Source organism: Bufo bufo, chromosome 7, assembly GCF_905171765.1.
Source record: "Bufo bufo chromosome 7, aBufBuf1.1, whole genome shotgun sequence".
NCBI classification, from domain to species: Eukaryota; Metazoa; Chordata; class Amphibia; order Anura; family Bufonidae; genus Bufo; species Bufo bufo.
This window is the reverse complement of record NC_053395.1, coordinates 158,582,869-158,605,760: the sequence shown is the minus strand read 5'-3', so window position 1 is coordinate 158,605,760 and position 22,892 is coordinate 158,582,869. Positions and strand designations below refer to the sequence as shown.

The 22,892-nt window shown below is 40.7% G+C and overlaps 1 protein-coding gene across 2 annotated transcripts in view; it reads left to right on the top strand.

Annotated features, from left to right (window-relative positions):
* The window catches only part of ERBB4 (erb-b2 receptor tyrosine kinase 4), a 1,172,496-nt gene that overhangs the window by 841,028 nt on the left and 308,576 nt on the right, over positions 1-22,892 (top strand). For both annotated transcript variants that reach the window (XM_040439645.1, XM_040439646.1), the window contains exons 6-9: positions 345-463; positions 9,110-9,251; positions 11,738-11,851; positions 13,767-13,893. In XM_040439645.1, coding sequence (XP_040295579.1) covers positions 345-463; positions 9,110-9,251; positions 11,738-11,851; positions 13,767-13,893 — 502 coding nt within the window. The remainder of the gene's footprint in view (positions 1-344; positions 464-9,109; positions 9,252-11,737; positions 11,852-13,766; positions 13,894-22,892) is intronic.

The following is a 22,892-nucleotide window of genomic DNA, read 5'->3' as shown; positions in this document are numbered from 1 at the left end:
GGACTGTATAGTAATATGGTAAACCTACATTTTAAAGGGGCTGTGCCGCATTAGAAAACATGGCTGCCTTCTTCTAGAAACAGTGTCCCCTGTCATCAGGTTGAATTTGGTGTTGCAGCTAAGCTCTATTCAACTCAATGGAGCTGAAATGCAAAACCAGATTCTACACAGCACACTAAGCATGTGTCTACTACTTGAAGCATGAGTTTTAGATCAAGATCTCTAAATAATTCTGGACTATGCAATGCATCTTGAGGCATAATGCATATATAAAATAGTACTGCATATGGTGTATTATAAATTATATAGTTTTTTGCCTTACATATATATTTTTACTCCACCAGTGACGAAGATCGTGTGCGCTGAGCAGTGTGATGGCCGCTGCTATGGACCATATGTTAGTAACTGTTGTCACCGGGAATGCGCTGGAGGCTGCTCAGGACCTAAAGACACTGATTGCTTTGTATGTCATTTTTCTTTCCACCCACCACAAACCTTTTTTCAGCTAGGATTTAATATTTTGACACCAAGTGATTCTCCCTTCTCATACATTTTCCCTCCAAACGTAGCTGTTCATTTAGCTCTTTCATATATTTCTCCCATTCTGTGTCGTATTAACCATCAGGATGCATTAGCCCTGGCAGATTTTATACGTTTTGCAAATAAGAAGTTGAATGTATTTATGTGCTAATGCATATGATTTCTGGCTTCTGAAAGAACACTTTACAGATTTAAAATTACCATTTTGTGCAGTCCCCGAATCCTGTACACGTGCTTTATGCAAGTTTTTGCGACACTTTCCAAAAATAATGTTTTTGGTTAAGTAAAACACTGACTTCTGAATTTATATTATTCATCAATTTATGGTATATTTAACTCGACCCTACAGCGTTATCTAGAGAATCACTCACATCCACTTCTTGCCAGGGGTGCTGTAAAATATAATCGTTCTATTTTACACTCCTTTTCGCCCCACATTTATGATGCATGCTCAGTGTATATGCTGGAAAAAACGTGTTGCCTCAACATATGCAGTGTAACATTCCATGCAGAAATTAAAGGCTATGTTCACCTTTGCAAACCAATTTTAATTTCTTCCTTCTTTCTTCTTCTTCCTTTTCTTCTTCTTCTTCTTCTTCATTCTACCTTCTTCTTCTTCTTCTTCCTCCTTCTTCATCTTCCTCCTTTTTCTGCTTCTTCTTCTTCTTCCTCCTTCTTTCTTCTTCCTTCTTATTCTTCCTCTTTCTTCTTCTACAATTTGTATATTTTTTTCCCTAAAGCTCTTATGCATATGCATACAATGTATCTCAATGATAACAGGCAACAAACAAACCCTGTAAAGGTCAATCTTGCAATCATATATCCCTCCATTTACACGTTTGGTTACCAAGAGGTAAAGGACAGACAGAGGGGAGTATGACTACAGGAACAGACTGTATCAAGTTTGTTGACGGAGATGCATACGTCTGTGTAGAAGCCATAGAAACAAAATTGTAACAAATTTTACGTATTGCAGAGTTGCTGTATTTCTCGCTTTGTTGTGAAGGTCGATATAGCCTTAATGGTGCCACTGTTCTGGCATATATTGGGTCCTTTATAGCACATGAAAATAATTTGTATTTGTTCCACGTATACATAGAGTGAGCATGACAACAAAGCCTTAAACAAAAATAGATTTCTCATTGTAGCTGCTTATTATAGAGCCTTTGTATGATATTTTATATACATAAAGGCTCTCTAGTAGGTGACAACAGCACACTCTGTTTTATTCAGGCTTTTGATGGGTGTTCATCTGCTCTCCCTTTCCCACCATAGGGAAAAAGTATATACAAGTAATCCAAAAGTGAGACAGCACGCCAAATTATACTTTTTTGATTACTTTATTCCGCCACTCAATTAGTAAAACCATGTGATGCAGTAACTTACTTTTATCCCGGCAATGTTTTAGGCCACAGTGTTAAAGTGCCCTTTGTCAAGCCTAATGTGGCTGTACATGTCAGGACCAAAGCTACATAAAGGGGTATTCCCATGTGTACATTAATGTAATCTCCAAAGGATGAGTCATAAATGGCCAGTATGTATGAAACGGCGCCCCATTGTGCACTGCAGTCACCACAGAGGTGGCCACACATGCGCAGCTCTCTCTATTCACTGCTATGGTATTTTGAACATGGTCGAGCGCTCTTACATAGCTATTTTCAGAAGTCCCATAGCAGTGAATGGAGAGACCTGCACATGCACGGCCATCTTTCCCGTCACTGTAGTCTGCAATAGGGTCCCGTTCTTGAGATAGGATCAGGTTGGACATTTATTGTATATCTATGGAAATGCCATAAATGGTGAAACGGGGCAACCTCCTTAAACCAATGGGGAAACTAGAACCAGGGCCAGAAGCAGATTAGCAATCACAGAAGTCAATCAGAAACAGCATAGGCTGCAGCCAGGCAGCCTGTGAACAGTAAAGCTCAGACTTCCACACTTCTAGTCAAAACAGCCATCATTGGATCAGGCTGGTTAGTATGGAAATTCAACATGATTAGACCAGTGACGGAAAGACAAAGGATTAGTAGCAGAATGGTTAAACACTATACTGATCTTACTTCTGCATTTGGCTTTACAATTTTCAGAACAATTTGTAAAGATGGAGGCTTAAAATACTGTACTTCACAAAGCTCAGCATTCAAACAAGGGATGTACTTTGATTATTTTATATGCTAATGGTGAAATATGTTCTGAAGGTGTTCAAAATCAGGCAGTGACGGGGAATAAATTTAAATTGCTGTGTTAGCCATTTGTAAATGTCTGACCAGAAACTAAGCAGTTCCAAGTCAGCAGATTATTGCTTCTCACAAAAAAAAGTCAGGATTAGTGTTGGTCGAGCACCAAAGTGCTCGGGTGCTCGAGTAGAGCACCCGAGCACAATGGAAGTCAGTGGGAGAACCCAAGCATTAAACCAGGCACCCCCTGCTCTTAAGAGGGGAGGGTGTCTGGTTCGCATGAAAAGGTCAGAAATTGATGGAAAAACCACTGAAATGGTTCGGGAACAGCATGAAGAGGATGTCTGGATGCATCTTGGACTCCCAGGTCGCTGCTGGGAACGATGTTGTCCGAGTAGTTTGCCAATTTTACAGACTGACAATAATACGCACAAAACTGAAGATAAAATCGATTTTAGAGTAAAAATTGTTAGGAAACATTCTTTCCTGTATATTTACTTGTATATAAAGTGCAAGTGCTGCCAAAAATTACAAGGAAGAGGCACTCCGATACAACCTGTATATCACATAAGGGTAGTGGGACTCCTATACTCATAAAGCCTATGCACTAAGTGAAAGGGCTGCCAAAAATTACAAGGAACCATTACACATAAAGGAGGGCATCATACACACCCTTGAAAAATTATGATTGGTGGCCTGCTAGTGACCCACAAAAACATTAAGAGCAGGAGTCTTCTGGTGACCCTCTAAAACATTAGGGGCGAGGGCCTGCTGCTGATCTGACCATCTAAAAAATTAGGGGTGAGGGTCTGCTGCTGAGCTGACCATCTAAAACATTAGGGGTGAAAGCCTGCTGCTGAACTGACCATCGAAAAAACTATGGTTGAGGGTTTGCTGGTGAGCTGACTCTCTAAAACATTAGGGGCGAGGGCCTGCTGCTGATCTGACCATGGAAAAAATTATGGGCGAAGGCCTGCTGCCGAGCTGACCATCTAAAACATTATGGGCGAGGGCCTTCTGCCGAGCTGACCATCTAAAAAATTTTGTGGGTGAGGGCGTGCTGCCGAGCTGACCATCTAAAAAATTTTGTAGGCGAGGGCCTGCTGCCAAGCTGACCATCTAAAAATTTAGAGGTGAGGGTCTGCTGCTGAGCTGACCATCTAAAACATTATGGTTGAAGGACTGCTGGTGACCCTCAAAAACATTATGGTGAGGGCCTGCTGGTGACCCTCAAAAACATTATGGGTGAGGGGCCGCTGCTGAGCTGACCCTCTAAAACATTAGGAGCAAGGGCAGCCTAATAAGCATGTCGATATGATGGAGGAGGAGGAGGAGGATGAGAAAAGGAGATTGAACCATATACCCTTTTTAGTGGTGGAAGGGGTTCATGGGAATACAGTGTATTAAATACACCATAAAAGCCACATTTAAAGTGCCTTTATGTTCAGCCGCTTTCCTCAGGTGGAGTAGAGAAGTCAGGGCAATCCAGGCCTTGTTCATTTTGATAAGAGTCAACCGGTCAGCATTTTCAGTTGACAGACGGATGCGCTTATCAGTTATTATGCCCCCAGCAGCACTAAATACACGCTCTGACAAAACGCTGGTGGTGGGGAAGACCAGCACCTCCAAGGCGTAGAGCGCCAGTTCGTGCCGCGTGCCCGACTTGGACACCCAATAGTTGTAAGGCACACAGGGATCACTAAGGATGCTGACACGGTCTGCTAAATACTCCTTCACCATCTTCCAAAATTTTTCCCTCCTTGTGAAACTAGACCACGCATCAGGTTGAGGGTGCTGGTGGGGTGTCATTAAACTCTCCCAGGCCTTGGAGAGTGTTTCCCTGCCTCTGTTGGAACTTCTGTTTGTTCCCCTCATCTCCCCTCCTCCTACTGCTCTCTGCTGCTCACAAAGCCTGGCCAACAGGTGGAACGTGGAGTTCCAGCACGTGCTCACGTCTCACAACAGTCAGTGACATGCGCTGCTGCAGTGTTGCCAGACTGGCGGAAGCTGTCGATGACTTGCGGAAATGGACACACATGTGGCGCACCTTCACCAGTAGCTCAGGAAAATTGGGGTAGGTTTTGAGAAACCGCTTAACCACTAGGTTGAACACGTGGGCTAGACATGGTATGTGTGTGAGCTTGCCGAGCTCCAAAGCCGCCACCAAGTTACGGCCATTATCAAACACAACCCTGCCTGGTTTTAGGTTGAGTGGCGAGAGCCACTGCTCAATCTGGTCCCTTATCCCCTGCCACAGCTCTGCAGCGGTGTGCCGTTTTTTCACCTAAGCAGATCAGTTTAAGCACGGCCTGTTGACGCTTCCCCACTGCAGTGCTACACTGCTTTCAGCTACTGACTGATGTCTGACTGGTGCTGCAAGATGATAATTCAGAGGTGGAAGTGGAGAAGGCAGAGGAGGAGAAGGGGGGGTTGCAGCCACTAACGTAGATAGTGGCGGGAACCCTGATGGAAGTAGGGTCCGCAATTTTTGGAGTCGGTAGCACCTGTGCCATCCTAGGGTATGACTCGCTCCCAACCTCCACAACGTTCACCCAGTGTGCTGTCAGGGAAATGTAGCGTCCCTGGCCAAAAGCACTTGTCCATGTGTCAGTCGTTAAGTGGACCTTCCCAATAACTGCGTTGGTCAGGGCACGGGTGATGTTACGGGACACATGCTGGTGTAAGGCTGGGACTGCACACCATGAAAAATATTGGCGGCTGGGGACAGAGTACCGCGGGACAGCCGCCGCCATCAGGCTGCGGAAAGCCTCAGTGTCCACAAGCCTAAATGGCAACATTTCCAGGGCCAGCCATTTGGAAAGGTGCACATTTAATGCTATGGTCTGTGGGTGGGTGGCTGGGTATTTGCGCTTTCATTTAAAGGCCTGGATGTGCTAGCTGATCATGCTTGCAAAGATCCAGGTGCATGGCGGGAGGTATGCAGGCCTGCATCTTGGACAGGGGATTGGCAATCACGTAACACAGGGGAAGAGGAGGCAGTGGTGTGACCCGCAGACACTAGTTGTGGACCCAGGCGTTCGGCCCACCTATTAGGGTGCTTTGGTGCCATGTGGCGGGTAATGCTGGTGGTGGTGAGGTTGCTAGTGTTAATGCCCCTGCTAATTTTGGAACGGCACAGGTTGCAAATGACAATTCTTTTATCGTCCACACTTTTCTCAAAAAAGTGCCAGACTGCAGAACACCTACCCCTTGGCAAGGGAGATTGCTGCAAGGGGGTGCTCCGGGGGACAGTTGAGGGCCTGTTTGGTGTGGCCCGCCTTCTCCCTTTGCCACCCCACTGCCTCTTCCAGCCTGTTGCGGTGCTGCGGATCCCTCCCCCTCTGTACTTCTGTCCTCGCTTGGCTTGCCACCTCCCGAGGTTGGGTCAGTGACTTCATCGTCCAGCACCTCCTCTTCCACTTCCTCACTTTGGTCATCCTCCTGATTTGCTGACCTAACAATAACCTCAGTAATTGACAACTGTGTCTCATCCTCATCATGAACCTCTTGAGACACTGATTGCAGTTGACTTATTGGCAACTGTGTCTCATCATCCTCATCCACCTTGTGAAACACTAATTGCCGTTCCCCACTGTCATCTTCTTCTGACTGTTGATGCTCCAGACTTTGGGAATCAGGGCACAAGATCTCCTCATGTCCCTCTTCAAGCAGGCTTGGCGATAGGCCCAAATTAAGGAATGGTGATGAAAACAGCTCCTCGGAATATCCGAATGTGGGATCACTTATTTGTCAAGACTCTCCATGGTGGGTGGAAGGAATTATGGATAGGAGAAAAAAGGTAGAGGGTTAGTCAAAGACAACCCTGAATGGAATTCAGGCTGAGCGAAAAAGTAACTGGCAGGGCGCCAAAGGGTGGATCTAAAAAATAATAAATGGTGACGATATATACAACAGCATATGACAGGTTGTTCAGGATACAGAGAGGCTGCCAATGATGGTCAATTTTGTGCGGTGACCCGCTACATAAATGGTAATTAACAGAAAAGCATGAGGTATATATATGAAAAAATATATATACCTAAAAAAGTGACCACACTGCTGGCGCCAGTCTATCTGCCCCAAATATAGATGGTACTATGGTTTTACAGTTTCCCTATGTGTGATCAGGAATCACACAAAGGTGTATTTTGATGTAGGACCAAACACAGATAGTTCATCAGAGAAACTAATATACCTGTATAGGTCTATGACCATGGACAGGTGTCCATGGTTTTCCTAAGGAATTCAGGATGCCACTGACCCACATTTGGTCCACAATTAGATTGCGTGATTGGAAACTAGACAATAAAAGCAATTTAAAATGAATGTCACTCACTTCACCAGGGAGGGGTTTTGTGGGATAAAGCTCAAGACACCCACAAAACTACTTCCCTCTCCTGGGTTGCCTGTAGGATCTTTGGAAGAAACAGCAGTCCTTCGAACGGTACTTCTTGTCAATTCCTTTATTGCCTTGCGCATATTGAATGGTATACATGCTTGCAAGTATGTCACACGTACAGTAGCACATGTTTTGTAAGTGAATGCGCAAATAAAGTACACAGAATGTCACAGATATTTTTAGGATGTGCACACGTTAAACAGAAGGTATAGAGCAAGTAATGTCTCTGTTACCACTGCCTAATAAAAAATTACACTGAATGAATGTCACTGATATTTACGATGCGCACACGTTAAACAGGAGGTATAGTGCAAGTAATGTCTCTGTCACCACTGCCTAATAAAAAATTACACTGAATGAATGTCACTGATATTTAGGATGCGCACACGTTAAACAGGAGGTATAGCGGAAGTAATGTCGCTGTCACCAGTGGCTAATAAAAAATTCTACAGAATTAATGTAACTGATATTTCGGATGGGCAAACGTTATACAGGAGATGTAGCGCAGGTAATGTAACTGTCCGCAGCGGACACCGTCTACAGAAAAAGTACACTGGATGTCACAAATATTTTTAGACTGCGCACATGTTACACAGGAGATGTAGCGCAGATAATATCGCTGTCACCAGCGGCGAAAAAAAATTACACTGAATGTCACTGATATTTTCTATAAGCAAACGTTATACAGGAGATGTAGCGCAGGTAATGTAACTGTCCGCAGCGGACACCGTCTATGGAAAAAATACACTGGATGTCACGGATATTTTTAGGCCGCGCACACGTTAGACAGGAGATGTAGCGCAGATAATGTTGCTGTCTGCAATTTAGCGCAGGTTGCACAAAAAATATATATTGCTGCCACACACAATAGTCCTTAAAAGGACTTAACAAGTATAAAAACTAAAATATTGCTATTTCAATCCTTACACTATCTGTCCCTTCTGCTCTCCAGCTCTCCCTGACTAATACTGGGCCGAACATGTGTCATCGGGTGCTATATAGCACCCGATGACACGTTCCGGATGGCCAATCACTGTAATGCCAGCAGCCAACATGGCTACGGCATGACAGTAAATAGCAGTACTTACCTGCATGTTTTTTGGCTGCATAGCAGCCAACAAACGTGCGGGGAGGAGACTCGAGTATTGCGCTCGAGTACACGCGGTATTTGGTCGAACACTGTGATGTGCTGAGCATCGCGATGCTCGAGCCAAACTAATGTTCGGCCGAGCATGCTCGCCCAACACTCGTCAGGATCGCACACTTAATACTTACACAGCTATGCGTCATCGAAATCTCTCCAACATGCGTCAACTACACTAAATCTATGAGAGTAAGAAATTTTCCAAGACTCTTAGATGAAGTGACTGAGACGGGTGGGAGAGCATGGTCTCCCAGGAGATATCAGACCTCTTTTCTCCTTAGTAAAAATATAACCTCCCCCTGTGCAGATTCAATAGAAATGAATGGCAGCCCCGCTTCCTAATTGGTAGTTTCAATCCACAGCTGGAATTTAAATGGGTGGCGTAGGAGAGCAGCAGGCCAGCCCTCCGAAGTACAGATCATTAGTGTGTTCAGTGGGAATATAGGCAACATCCGCTATTAACTGCTGTCACCCGCCTTACTTCTCAGCCTGCTCCTGTCAAGCGCTGTCAACAAAATATTTATTTTTGCTTCAGCTTTTTATAAAAGAAAAATTGAACTTTTTAGAACATTTCCTTGCAGAGGACACTTGACAGGATTGCACCCTCCCTTCTCATTTTATTCCAAAGACTTACTGTTTCTTCTGTCAACTGAACTCTGAGGTGGCTCTACCGAATCTATAGACACAGATGCACAGGGGCACAGACATGTTCTATATATATTACAGGGGAGGGAATTAACTAATAGTTTTCTTAGCTTGATTGACCTGCACAAAAATTCTGCAGAACTTTCAGAATATGTTTGTCTCTGAAACAGTTGTTCTTATTTTCAACCTGTTGTCTTCTCTCAGGCCTGCCTGAAATTTAATGATAGTGGCTCCTGCGTTACCCAGTGTCCTCAACCCAATATATATAATCCAACAGCTTTTCAACTGGAACAAAACCCCAAAGCCAAGTACACATATGGAGCTTTTTGTGTGAACAAATGCCCACGTAAGTGTATATGTTGCTTTGTATGTTTGAGGCTAACAAAAGTATCTTACAGATTTTTGTACCAAGGAAGCAGCACTTACTAATAGATGGGAACTTCTCAGATTGGTTCCATTCCCATGAATACTACAATATTATTAAGCAAATAAAAGGATACAAGCCACCATGGTATATGAGGAAGGTCACACAGTTGCAATATACTAAGGAATACCTGCTCATACACCTTCCATTCAATGGGGGGGGGGGGGGGGGGGAGTGGCGGGAGGTGACTGCATAGTATTACAATTGCACACAGATAAGGCTTCTATGAGGCGCCAGTCATATGCTTATGCATAAAGCGCCATGATGATTTTCAGCCTATTACTCCATTGAGTTGAAAGTAAGTTTTAGGTAGCTATTTGCTGAATATTTGTTCAGCTGTCAGCTATCTCTCGGCACACATATACCTTTAGCTCCTAAGCAGCTGCCAAACACCTATTTTAGCAGCTTTACTCCCGAAGAACAAAAGCATCAGGCATGTTGAAATCCAACAGACCAGTCCTTTCCCCCCCTGAATGGGGCCGGGCCGTACTTCCAGCAGCACACGTGTTAGTACGGATCCAGCAGCCTGCCGGACAAACCTAACATTAGTGTGAAAGTAGCCTAAACCGGTCTTGTCAAACTTGGTGGGTTCAGGTGGCATGAATATAATGTGTATGGCCAACTTTAGTATAGCAAAATAAATTTGTGCAGGGAGCAACAATTTGTGACAAGGTAGGACGATACCTCTAGACCGAGTGAATAGGGCTTACCAGTGCCACACTCGATAGAAGGCATATCACTGGGAAGGTACTTCACCAAGTCAATCCGAGGTCCCGCTTCACTCCCAATGACTCTCCCTATAACACAGACCAGAAGAAAGATTCCAAGTAGGAAAAATAAAAAGGGGATTACGGGGCTCTACTAGCAAGGAAATAATTTATTAAAAGTAGATACAAAGCATAAAAAGGCAACGCATTTTAAAGTTGATTTGGTGAAGAAGGGGGATCCACTTTTTAACGTGTTGCCTTTTTTATGCTTTTTATCTACTTTTATTAAAATCTTTTCCTGCTAGTAGCGCCTTGCAATATGCTTTTTATTTTTCTTACTTGGCAGTTTTAGTATAGCAGCATACCCCAAAAGTGGTCATTCACATTAGATAACGATGTGCCGAACGCACATGTTAATTTTAATAGGAAGAAGGAAATAAACCACTGCCTCTGACTGTGGCTTAACTCCTGAGGGATCACACGACTGGGCATGTGGCAATCCAACATAACTGACTCTTCTTTCACCTGACCTCTTCTGAGAGGTGATCGAAACCACAGAAACGCGCAGGTTACTTTGAGTTTTGTCTAATGTATACAAGCACCTCAAAGGGCTTTACCTAAATTCTCTAGCTCACCTAACCCATGAAAGGAAGAGATTTTCAACAGTACTTACCTTTCCATCATGGTGCCAATGACTGCTCAACTTGCTGCTGCCTTTTCCACTATGATCCTGACCAAATTTGCTCTTGTTTAGATACTTAGGCATATAATAGCTAAAAAAGCATTTAAAAGAGAGCGCACCATAGGGTAGTATGTTCCAGATTATTAGACTGCATAAGATAAACAGTGGAGGCTCATCTTAAGTGGTTGTGCTAGATATAGGCACAACACTATTCCAAACATGTGAAAAATAGATGTCCAGTCGCTGGGTGTGCAGCCGTAGTGTCCAAAAATTCAGGAGGAGAAGCCCAATCTCTCCAAAGGCAATTACATAGGAATATAGCAAGATCACAGTAGGGGGCAAGTACACCGGCCAGGACACTTGTAGTAAAGATGAATCAGTTCTTCTTTAGTGAATAGTGCTCGTCAAGTAAAACGTTTTACTTGACGAGCACTATTCACTAAAGAAGAACTGATTCATCTTTACTACAAGTGTCCTGGCCGGTGTACTTGCCCCCTACTGTGATCTTGCTATATTCCTACAAATTTGCTCCTCTGTCTTTCTGTTCAGCTGCATAGTGTTACAAGCAGGAATATACAGGACCATATCCAGTGATTTAAAGAATTTAGGTAAAGCTTGGGAGAATCCCTTTAAAGCAACAATTACATGGACAATTGTGACAAACTATTAAACTCAAATTGACAATTTCCAGTCTTAATAATTTGTTTAAGCTATCTAATTCTTTCACTTTTAATTAACCCTGTATCAGAGGTCTTTTGCATACCAGTAATTGCATTTGGAACAGTAATTGCATTGTTTAGAACACAAGTGTATAAGAAATGACCATGCCATTGTGTTGTAGCTTACAGCAGTAGGTCCAGCAGTCAGATGTGTTATTAATACCAACTTACCAAATATTATATTATAGAGGTAAATGACAATACAGTCAAAATCCTACTAAATGAGTTAAAATAAACAATTGCCACAATTTTACACATCTAGTTGTGCAAATAAATGTTTCTTTTCTTTCTGCTCTGTAGATAATTTTGTTGTGGATGACAGTTCTTGTATCCGTGCCTGTCCTAGTAACAAGATGGAAGTAGAGGAAAATGGCATCAAGATGTGCAAGCCTTGTGCTGGAATATGCCCCAAAGGTTTGTCTTAGCCTTTGAGATGGATATGTGGCGTTAGGTATAAATAGGGATGTATCACAATGTTTTATAGAGAATTCTGATCAGGTTTGCACATTTTTAAGCTCTTGTGTTTCCTTATTAATTCAGTAGAATATAGCATTGTACAAAAAAAATGTAATAGGAAACAGGTCACAGGTCAAATGATCACATGATATTGCTCTATTGTATTTTTATAGCCATATAGTTTTATCCCATGTTGTGTCTTTACAGTTGACAGCTATGGAGAAGTGCCACTGTGTTAAAAATGATTCATGTTATAATTAATACTGTAGGTGGGTTTTCATTTTTTTTTTTTTTACAGAAAAGCCGACAGCCTCTGAATCAGATGCATTCTAAGGCCAAGGCTACAAGTGATCCTGGCCACGACAAAGATCACTGTATAGCAGTGAAGCCATTGTACTGATTCGGGTCACAGCATAACTCGCAAGTTGCTGCTACCCTAGAATTGCAAAAAATGTTGCAGAGTTGTTGTTTTTTGCGATTCTGGGGGTCATGGTTGTGCCAACTTTCTAGTCATGCTTCAGTACAACAGCGCCACTGCTACACAGTGATCTTTGGTCATGCAACATGTGTCGTGGTCAAGATCGCCTGTGGCCTCAGCCTTAGAATGCATCTGATGCAAGGAATGTCAGCCTTTCTGGAAAAAAACAGAAAACCCACCTATTAATTATAACATGCATCATTTTGTCTGACCTCCTACACGTCAATCTTTGGTTGTGTAATGGGTGTCGTGGCCAAGATCATCATTTGGAGCCAGCCTAATTGCAGGGTCTGTATAAACTCATCCCAGGTTTATAATAAACATTTTGGCAATGTAAGGCCCATGACCATTATTACCAGGGATCCAGACAACTCTCAGTCTGTTCCTGCAGTACACATAAACATAACCCTCAGTACTCCTGTATTAGCCCACCTTAGTCTGTCCGTACACTGTGAAACAAGTGATTTCTTTGAAGTTTTTTATGATCCTGCTGTACCTACAGTACATGCAAACTGGTAGCTAATAAAAAGTGTAGAAGGTAACAACCAAGTGATATTATTAGGGCCTTGTTAGACCACCCAATTATCGGGCCATTTATTAAGAAAAAATGTTCCCAGAAATACTCATTCTCAATAATTTGTATGTATAATTAAGCAGCTTATGAGCCTCTTTTATTTATCAGGCATCTTTCATCCTGAAGAAAGATGCCCGATTATCAGCAACTCATCTGCCTGTGTAATCAGGGAAGTGCTTCTAATAGTTAACTGAACTTAAAGAGGCAGGAATAACTGTGGTAGCAATCATACCTCCCGACTTCAGTTTGCATTGACCTTGTGCTGGTTCAAACAAGTATCTATGGATGGGTTATCATCCATAGGCACTCGCACTGTCCAAGTATCGGGCAGTGTAATACAAACTTTAGAACATTTTAGAGCACTTCCCCTGCCTGGTCTTCTTCGACCAATACATCAACAATTTGGTAGCAATTAGCAAGCATGACTGGTAGGCAAGCAGACATTTACCCTTTTACAAGGATAAAATAACCAACTCTTAGCCAGAAATTATGCCCTGGGGACATGTAAATTGTTACCCACTTAACAAGAATGAGGAGCTTAGACACTATTTATAAAAATGTGGCATGGAACAATGGTAGCGATCTAGATGAAAATTGTCCACTCAACTTTAAGCTTAACCTATTTACTGCTTTACCATTGACAATGTGTTGGAGTTGACAAACTAAGGGAAGGGTTTGAGATGTTTTCTCAGCTGAATATAATTCTCCATGGGAAAATTATATCATCAGGGAACTGTAAGTTCTATATAGACTTTAATATTCAATCATATTGACTATATTGAGACTATTGCAATTTTGTGTCATGACTTTGTTTTCTCCAGTGTGTGATGGCATTGGGACGGGATCCCTCAAGACTTCTCAGAATGTGGATTCAAGCAACATTGACAAGTTTATAAACTGTACCAAGATCAACGGGAATCTCCTGTTCTTGGTTACTGGTATTGATGGGTACGTATGAATCCATCATTCTTTTTGTAGTACTTAGGTGGAGTTTTCATTGCTAGTTAGTTAGTATTTAGGTGGAGTTGTATGTCTCATTTCAAAAATATATTCCAACATTTTACAATTGAGATCTGCATTAATCAACCTACAAAGCTAAATTGTATTATAGTTTATTGCTACTATGGTACAGAGAATTGTAGGAGCTTACAAGGCAGGTGCATTTTTAGCCATGTCAATACACTTAGGGCCTATTTAACCCAGGCCGATGATCAGCAACAAAACATGCTGCCGATTACCCAACAAACAAACTCATTTGGAGGGTTATCATTAGTGATGAACAGATTTCTAAAAATCCAGGTCCCATTCATCCGAATCAGGCATCTGGTTCTATTCAGACCTGAATTGCTTCTACCCGAATCGAAAATGCTTTAATCTCCCTAAAAAGCTGTGCATGACATTCTGGTCTCTCTCTGTCTTTCTCTCTGTCTTTCTCTCTTTCTCTCTCTCTTTCTCTCTCTCTTTCTCTCTCTCTTTCTCTCTCTCTCTCTCTCTCTCTCACTCTCCAAAAATTCTTCTGAATCGAACATTTTTTAATTCTGATGCAGAATTTTGTTAAAATTTGGGTAAATATTTTATTCTATAGAATTATTTTGCTCCTCTCTAAGGGTCAAATCTTTTATGCGGCACCACAAATCATCAGCACAGCGCCATGTGTAAACAGTGTGATGCACTGCGGAGATTTGCAAACCCAATGGGGGATAAATGATTGTAGTATCAATCACTTGCCCCTCATTCAGTGTGCATTGAGAAGTGTAAATATGAACATTGCATGATGCTTCTTTTGGGCCAAAATTCTCCATATAAGGGACTCATAGGTTTAATGTCTGACTAGTATTTTACGATGAACTGTTCTTTCTAAGGACAACCTTGAAAAATTTTAAAATTTTAAAACATCTAAATAGGAAGTTATGGAGTATTCTTACTTGCATACAGAATGATGCGTCAGACCTCTAATTTTCTGTGTCTTGCATTGATGAGGGCGAAAAAGTTTGAAACATCTGAATGCAAGTGGAAATAAATTGCACTACGCCTAAAGACTTTATTGCACTGCAATACCTGGAAGTCTTCATCCAATGTCCTTAAAGGGCTTTCTTCTTCTTTCAGAGACAGCTCTACTCTTGTCTATGAGCTACATGCATGTGTGATGCTGGAGCTTATTCATATTTGGCTGACAACCTTGTCAGTTAAGGACTGATTTATCTTTTTGTATTTTTAATATGTGATAGAAGTGAACTATGTGATTCCATTTCTTTTTTTTTTTTTTGAACAATAGTTTTTATTAACATTTTCAAAAGTAGGTTACAAATGAATGAGTTCAATCACATGTAGAAGTTATAGTAAAGGAATACTTAAGGCACTTGTGGCAGCTGTTAATGAGGTAGAAAATTACACTTCATATAACAATTAGCTTAAAACTATAAATATAATAATAACAAAACAGGTACATAGATGCAGAAAGATATACTGACATAACAGACTTGAGCGCAAGTAATATTACAGTCTAATGGATGCATTGGGAGGTATGTTGCATTTAGCGTCAGCTAGCCAAACTTCCCAGTTTTTTAGAAAGCTGGTCTTAGAGTTCCTAGCTGATGCCCAAAGGCCCTCATATAAGCAATTATTATCAAGTGTTCTAAAGATTCTATTGATATTAGGTAGGGAGCCAGTTTTCCAACAAGCAGCAATTTTCAAACGGGTAACAAATATTAAGTGACTGGCAATGGTCCTATAATGATAAGGAAGGTCTATAAGGCCTACCGATAATAATGCCATCTTAGGAGAGGGATCTATAGTGTAGCATGCAAGAGTCGATATGTACTTAAAGATTGTATTCCACAGACATTCTACTGTTGGACAGTTCCACCACATATGAAGATACGATCCACCAACGTGACCACACCTCCAACAAGCAGGGGAAACCTCTGGAAAAATTTTATTCAAGTAGACAGGAGTTCTATACCATCTGTACAATATTTTTCTTGCTCCTTCTAAGTGATCAGAGCATTTAGAGAGTTTAGAAACAGAAGTAAAAGCTTCATTCCATTCTGAGTCTGAAAGGACTATACCCAGGTCTTCATTCCACATATCTAAAATATGCTGTAAGGGGTTTATATTTGATTCTTTCAATAGTTGGTATCCTTTAGTAATACCTTTATCTAATCTATGTGACATATGAATCCACTCTGTCAAAGAGTGATTATTGGGAGTAAAATGAAAAATCCTTGGGGATTGTAGTAAGTGTCTTATTCTTAGATACTTATAGAAATCTACATTGGGGATGTTGAACTCTTTGTGTAAGTAAGCAAAGTCAACAAAAACATCATTTTTCTTTAGTTGGTCAATATCAGTGATGCCCAATGAGCTCCAATTATCAATCCTGAGGTCTGGTATTACCAATTCACAAATTTTTAGAGGGAGAGAAGATACTGAAGTGGTGACTAATTTTTCTGTTCTAGCAATGGAGTACCAAATGTTGTGTATTGCTTTTAGGGTTGAGAGAGGGGTAGTATTATTGGAACCAAAGGCTGCTGTTGCAGAGAGACGCAAGCTTAAATCATAGGTGCCCATTATATTTTTTTCAAGTAAAACCCATTTTTTTGAAATGTCATTTTTGATCAGATATCTCATTTGATCAAGTATGGAGGATGCATAGTAATGTTTAATAGAGGGGACATTAAGGCCTCCTGTTCTAAGTGATTTATTAAGGATAAGCCCTTTGACTCTAGGTTTAAATCTCCCCCAGATGTGTTTGTTGATTAAGGCCTGAAGTTTTGTGATATATCCTTTGGGAATAATAATTGGGATATTGCGGAACATATAAATAATTTTGGGTAGAATTACCATTTTTATTGCAGCAATTCTTCCTAACCATGAAAGTGAGTCCATTCTTAGATTATTCAAGGAGTCGTTAATTTTATTGTATAAAGGCCAAAAATTGGCTTTAAATAATTTGCTAGTAGGGAAGGCAAGCTGAATGCCTAAATATGTCAGTGATTCCTCAGCCCAGGGGTATTTATACAAGTTGGATATTGAGCGTTTGGTGGATTGAGATAGTCCCATATCAAGAATTTGAGATTTATTGATATTAACTTTATAGAAGGAAGCTTTGCCAAAATTGAATATAATATCATTAATTGCACTTAAAGCAGTAGTTGGATTTGATGTCAATATTAGTACATCATCAGCAAAAAGTCCAATGCGGTGGTCTGTATAACCCACTGTTATCCCATTAATGAGAGGGGAGGATCTGATATGCTCCGCAAAGGGTTCCATTGCCAGGGCAAATATCAAGGGTGACATAGGACATCCTTGTCTGGTTCCATTCTTTATATTGAATGGAGCAGACAAAAAACTAGATGAGTATATAGATGCGGTTGGGTTAGAATATAGTGACATTACTGCGGATAAGAAGAAATCCCTAAATCCAAACTTTTCCAAAGTAGCCTGAATGTATTTCCAATGTATTCTATCGAACGCCTTCTCCGCATCCAAGGAAAGGAGCAAAGAAGGCGTTCGGGAGGAATATGCTACATCCAGAAGATCTATGAATCTCCTAGTACCATCTGAAGATTGTCTATTGGGAACAAACCCAATTTGATCAATGGCTATTAGGGAAGGCAGAATTTCTTTTTTGCAAATGAATACAGACCTGCATGCTCAAACACTGTACCTGTAGATAGCACCATCCTCGAGGGTGCATCTTGAAACTCTCCACTAGATACTGTTCATTAGTGATGAGGGGCAATATTCAAATTTGCGATATTTCGTGAATATTTGGTAGAATATTTGTGATATATTCGCAAATTCGAGAATTTGAGTTTATTTATTGATCGCGAAAAATTGGCAATGTAATATTCGCATAATGCGCGCGAAATACAAGCGTGGGTCACTATAGCTACATTTTTCAAGCTGCTAGAAGTTTCCTGAGACTGGAGAAAATGGTTGGCACAGCAGAACATTACAATAGCTTTATATGCAGATAGTGCTCCAATATATTCGCGATTGTGAAAATGGCAGTAATGATGCAAATATTTTAACAGGTCTGACTACTTATTAGTGATTGGTGCACTAAGTATTGTTGTGAACTTGTGACATCACAGCACTATGTCTGTAGCATGTATGTATGTCAGCTACACTATATCACTATCTAACCTACACTGACTATCTCCCACTAACTATCTGTATTATATATATAAGCTAACTAACTGTCTAATGTAATGACACAGGAAAGCACAGAGCACAGCAATGACACTGCTCTCTCTCTCTCAGATCTGCAAAATACTGCATACAAGGGCTGCTGTAGAGGTTCTTATATAGTAAGGGGTAGGCAACTTTCCTATTGGTTGCTAGGGACGTTGCTAAGCTCAGACAAAGACATTTCAGCCTTCTCATTGGCCCACAAGGAAGAAGGGAGATTACTAATGGGAAAAAAAAAATCTAGTATATTCGAAATTACGAATATATATCACAAAATTCTAAATATTCACGAATTCTCGAAGCGCCGATATTCGTGATTAATATTCGCTATTCGAATATTTGCGCCCACCACTACTGTTCATATAATATTACAAATGGTAATAATAATAATTATTACACAAAGTATAGCATTCATAGGGATTAAGAGTACAATGCAATGATTTTCTTACACCAGTTATAGAGAAATCATTATATAGTAGACAAATAAAATAAAACCCGTTTCTTACTTTTGCCCGGAAAAAATAATACCTATCTACTGAACTTCACAGCTTTAATGTTTTTATTTATTTTACATTCCCTGCCTATGCTATAATAACTATGATATTAAGGAATGAAATTACGCCTATTAACAAAGTTATCCTCCTGGGGAAGAGCATTAGTTCAGCTTGTTCCCTCTGCTCAGTCCCTTGTCACACCTCGTCGTCCAGTCTACCCGTGAGGGTATCACAAGGACGGATGTCATTAGCACTCCTCAGCTGGGAGGTGCTTTTGATCTACAATTAAGTAACGAGGTGTGACAATTAGAGCTTGTATGTGGGAGCAGACAGATCCTGCTGGGAATATTGGGACCCCAGGCATGGTAGATATAAGCTTCTACTCACTGGAGAAGTGACAAAATCCACAATTAAAACAAATTGAATCCCTGACAGGTGGCGGGCTTGATATAGCATTGATATGGAGAGCAAGAATATTCATTTCAGTGTACATTATGACCTTGAATGCTGCAATGTCATTAAAAGTCCATTTTCTCAAGAGTCCTGAGAGCGCCAAGGCAGAACGGCAATTGAGTGAAGCCTTTTTATATACAAAACGTACATGCTTCCTTTCTTTACCAATTTGTACGGAGACGACTATCCAAGAAATGGTTAAAAACTATGACTATGTCAAATAAATAAAAATACAAAAAACAAAATGGCTGCACACCATTATATATACAAACAATAGAGCTAAGAAATGGGGGTCATTCTAGATAAAAGTGGTACAATACCGACTATAAATGAGTATACATGAATAATGGAAGCTCTTAGCGCACATATGTGTCGGGCCCATCTACCAGGCGTCAAGGTGGCTTCCGCAGATGGGTCCCTATCACTAAAGAAACTGCCTCACTTTGGACTTACTTAAGCCAATAATATTCAGGGCAGTGTAGGAACCAGCTACAAACGTACTCTGCTCAGAAGTCCCAGGTAGATAGGCGTGTCCAGTCTAAAAGGGGTGCCACCCCTAATATATTGCAAGAAATTTTAGACTAAAACCTAACTAATACCCATCTGCAGAAGCCACCTTGACGCCTGGTAGATGGGCCCGACACATATGTGCGCTAAGAGCTTCCATTATTCATGTATACTCATTTATAGTCTGTATTGTACCACTTTTATCTAGAATGACCCCCATTTCTTAGATCTATTGTTTGTATATATAATGGTGTGCAGCCATTTTGTTTTTTGTAATTATGTTTGCTTTATGGATATGCACCTGTGATCCTGAAGGTTGTAGTCTAAATTTTCTTGCAACATGTTGGGGGTGGCACCCCTTTTAGACTGGACACGTCCATCTACCTGGGACTTCTGAGCAGAGTACGTTTGTAGCTGGTTCCTACACTGCCCTGAATATTGTAGGCTTAAGTAAGTCCAAAGTGAGGCAGTTTCTTTAGTGATAGGGACTCATCTACAGAAGCCACCTTGACGCCTGGTAGATGGGCCCGACACGTATGTGCGCTAAGAGCTTCCATTATTCATTTATAGTCGGTATTGTACAGCTTTTATCTAGAATGACCCCCATTTCTTAGCTCTATTGTTTGTATATATAATGGTGTGCAGCCATTTTGTTTTTTGTAATTATGTTTGCTTCATGGATATGCACCTGTGATCCTGAAGGTTTTAGTCTAAATTTTCTTGCAATAAATATAAATACTATATATTTTCTACTCTGTTTTTATTTTATGATAGTAGATTACTTTATTCTATTTCTTGAAAATAATTATGGGGGCGACCATCTTGCCTGAGCTGTTTTTTAACGGCATTTGGAGATATTCTTTACAGCAGCCACCTTGGGCAATAGACTCAATAGACAGGAGGAGACCTCATTGACTTCTATGGGAGAGTTTTCTAGGCATGCTCTGTGACCTGTGGAGAGGTCAGGGAGGAGCTGATAAGCTGTGATATCACTTATTGTGAATAGTGAATCTTGTGTTAACTATATATAGGTAATATCTGTCATCATAATCCTGTCTGTAAATATAAGCAGATAACTGCAGTAAAGTGATCTGTACAAATCAAGAAGTGAGGCCTGTTATCAGGCTTAGTGAGAAAACTGCAGGGCCTTATATATTATATTATATTTTTTTTTCCCCCCTATATATTGATATAGAAAATAAAAAATAACCACCAAAATTTATTGGAAAATAAGCTTTATTTGAAATATTATTTAATTTTAAACAATAAGCAAGACACATTCCCTTTAAATATATATTTTTTTCTATATGAAAGAATAATCAAAGCAAAACAATCCATATGTAAGAATATAGCAACTGAAAATATAATGGGATTCAGTTTTGGAGCTTATCATATTTTGACCCAATTTATTTTTCTAGACACTTATAAAATCAAATTATAGATCAGGAATCAGCAACCTATGGCACCCCAGCTGCTTTGAAACTACAACTCCCAGCATGTGCACTTACTCAGCTGTTCCTGTAACTGTAACTCCCAGAATGTAGATTCTGGGAGTTGTAGTTTCAGAACACCTGGAGTGCCATAGGTTTCTGATCCCTGTCATAGATATGGTTACATAGTTACATAGTTAATACGGTTGAAAAAAGACAAACGTCCATCAAGTTCAACCAAGTGATAGGTGGGGACGCAAATCCCAGAAGGAAGTGAGACTCAGATTTTTACACGTTTTCATAAGCATTTATGTTTTTTACTTTTAAGAATTTGTCTAAACCCTTTTTGAAACTGTCCACTGTTCCTGCTGTGACCACGTCCTGAGGAAGTCTAATCCACAGATTCACAGTTCTTACAGTAAAGAAGCTTTAACGCTTCTGGAGACTGAACTTTTTCTTCTTCAGTCGGAGGCAGTGCCCCCTTGTCTTTTGAGCACATTTTACATTGAATAGCTTTTCGCCGTATTTTTTGTACGGCCCATTTATATACTTGTACAGGTTAATAATTTCCCCTTAGACATCTCTTCTCAAGACTAAATAAATTCAATTATTTTAATCTTTTTTCATAACTAAGACCCTCCATGCCCCTTATCATTTTAGTCGCTCTCCTCTGTACTTTTTCCAGCTGCAGTGCATCCTTTCTATGTACTGGTGCCCAGAACTGGACTGCGTATTGCAGATGAGGCCGCACCAGCGCTTTGTAAAGTGCCTCGTTTAATGCATGACAATATTCTGGTGGCCTTAGAAGCAGCTGATTGACATTGTATACTATAATTGTATCTACCATCCACAAGGACACCCAAATCCTTCTCTATAAGTGACTCTACCAGTGCTACATCACCTAGGACATATGAAGCACAGAGATTATTACTACCAAGATGCATAACTTTACATTTGTCCACATTGAACCTCATTTGCCAAGTTCATGCCCAATCATTCAGAGTGTTCAAGTCAGCTTGTAGTTTGTGGACATCTTCCATGGACCGTACAGTTCTACACAGCTTAGTGTCATCTGCAAAAATAGATATGGTGCTATTAATCCCGTCCTCAATATCATTAATAAATGAATTAAATAATAAAGGGCCCAGCACTGAACCTTGGGGTACACCACTTATAACCTGGGGCCATTCAGAATAGGAATCATTGACCACAACTCTCTGGACACGGTCCTTCAGCCAGTTTTCAATCCAATTACAAACTATACTTTCCAAGCCAATAGACCTTACTTTACTTATTAAGCGTCTATGAGGGACAGTATCAAAAGCCTTTTCAAAATCCAGAAACACTACATCCACAGCCACCCCTCTGTCCAGGCTACTACTCACCTCCTCATAAAAACAAATCAGGTTAGTCTGACAACTTCTGCCCTTGGTAAACCTATGCTGGTTATCACTTATAATATTATTTATAGTCACATACTCCTGTATATAGTCCCTTAAGATTCCTTCAAACATTTTTCCCACAACAGAAGTTAAACTAACTGGTCTATAATTAACTGTGGAGGACCTTGATCCTTTTTTGAATATGGGTACCACTTTTGCCTTGCGCCAATCACTTGGCACTGAACCAGAACCTAGAGAATCCTTAAAAATTATAAACAGGGGCACAGCAATGACTGAACAGAGCTCTTTAAGCACTCTTGGGTGTAATCCATCTGGACCCGGAGTTTTGTTCACATTTACCCTATTTCATTTCCCTTGGACCATATCTACAGTTAGCCAATTAAGTATATCACTGGATGTACTAACAACCCCGGTGCCACAGATATCAGCTCGTTTCTCTTCTTTTGTACATACAGAGCTAA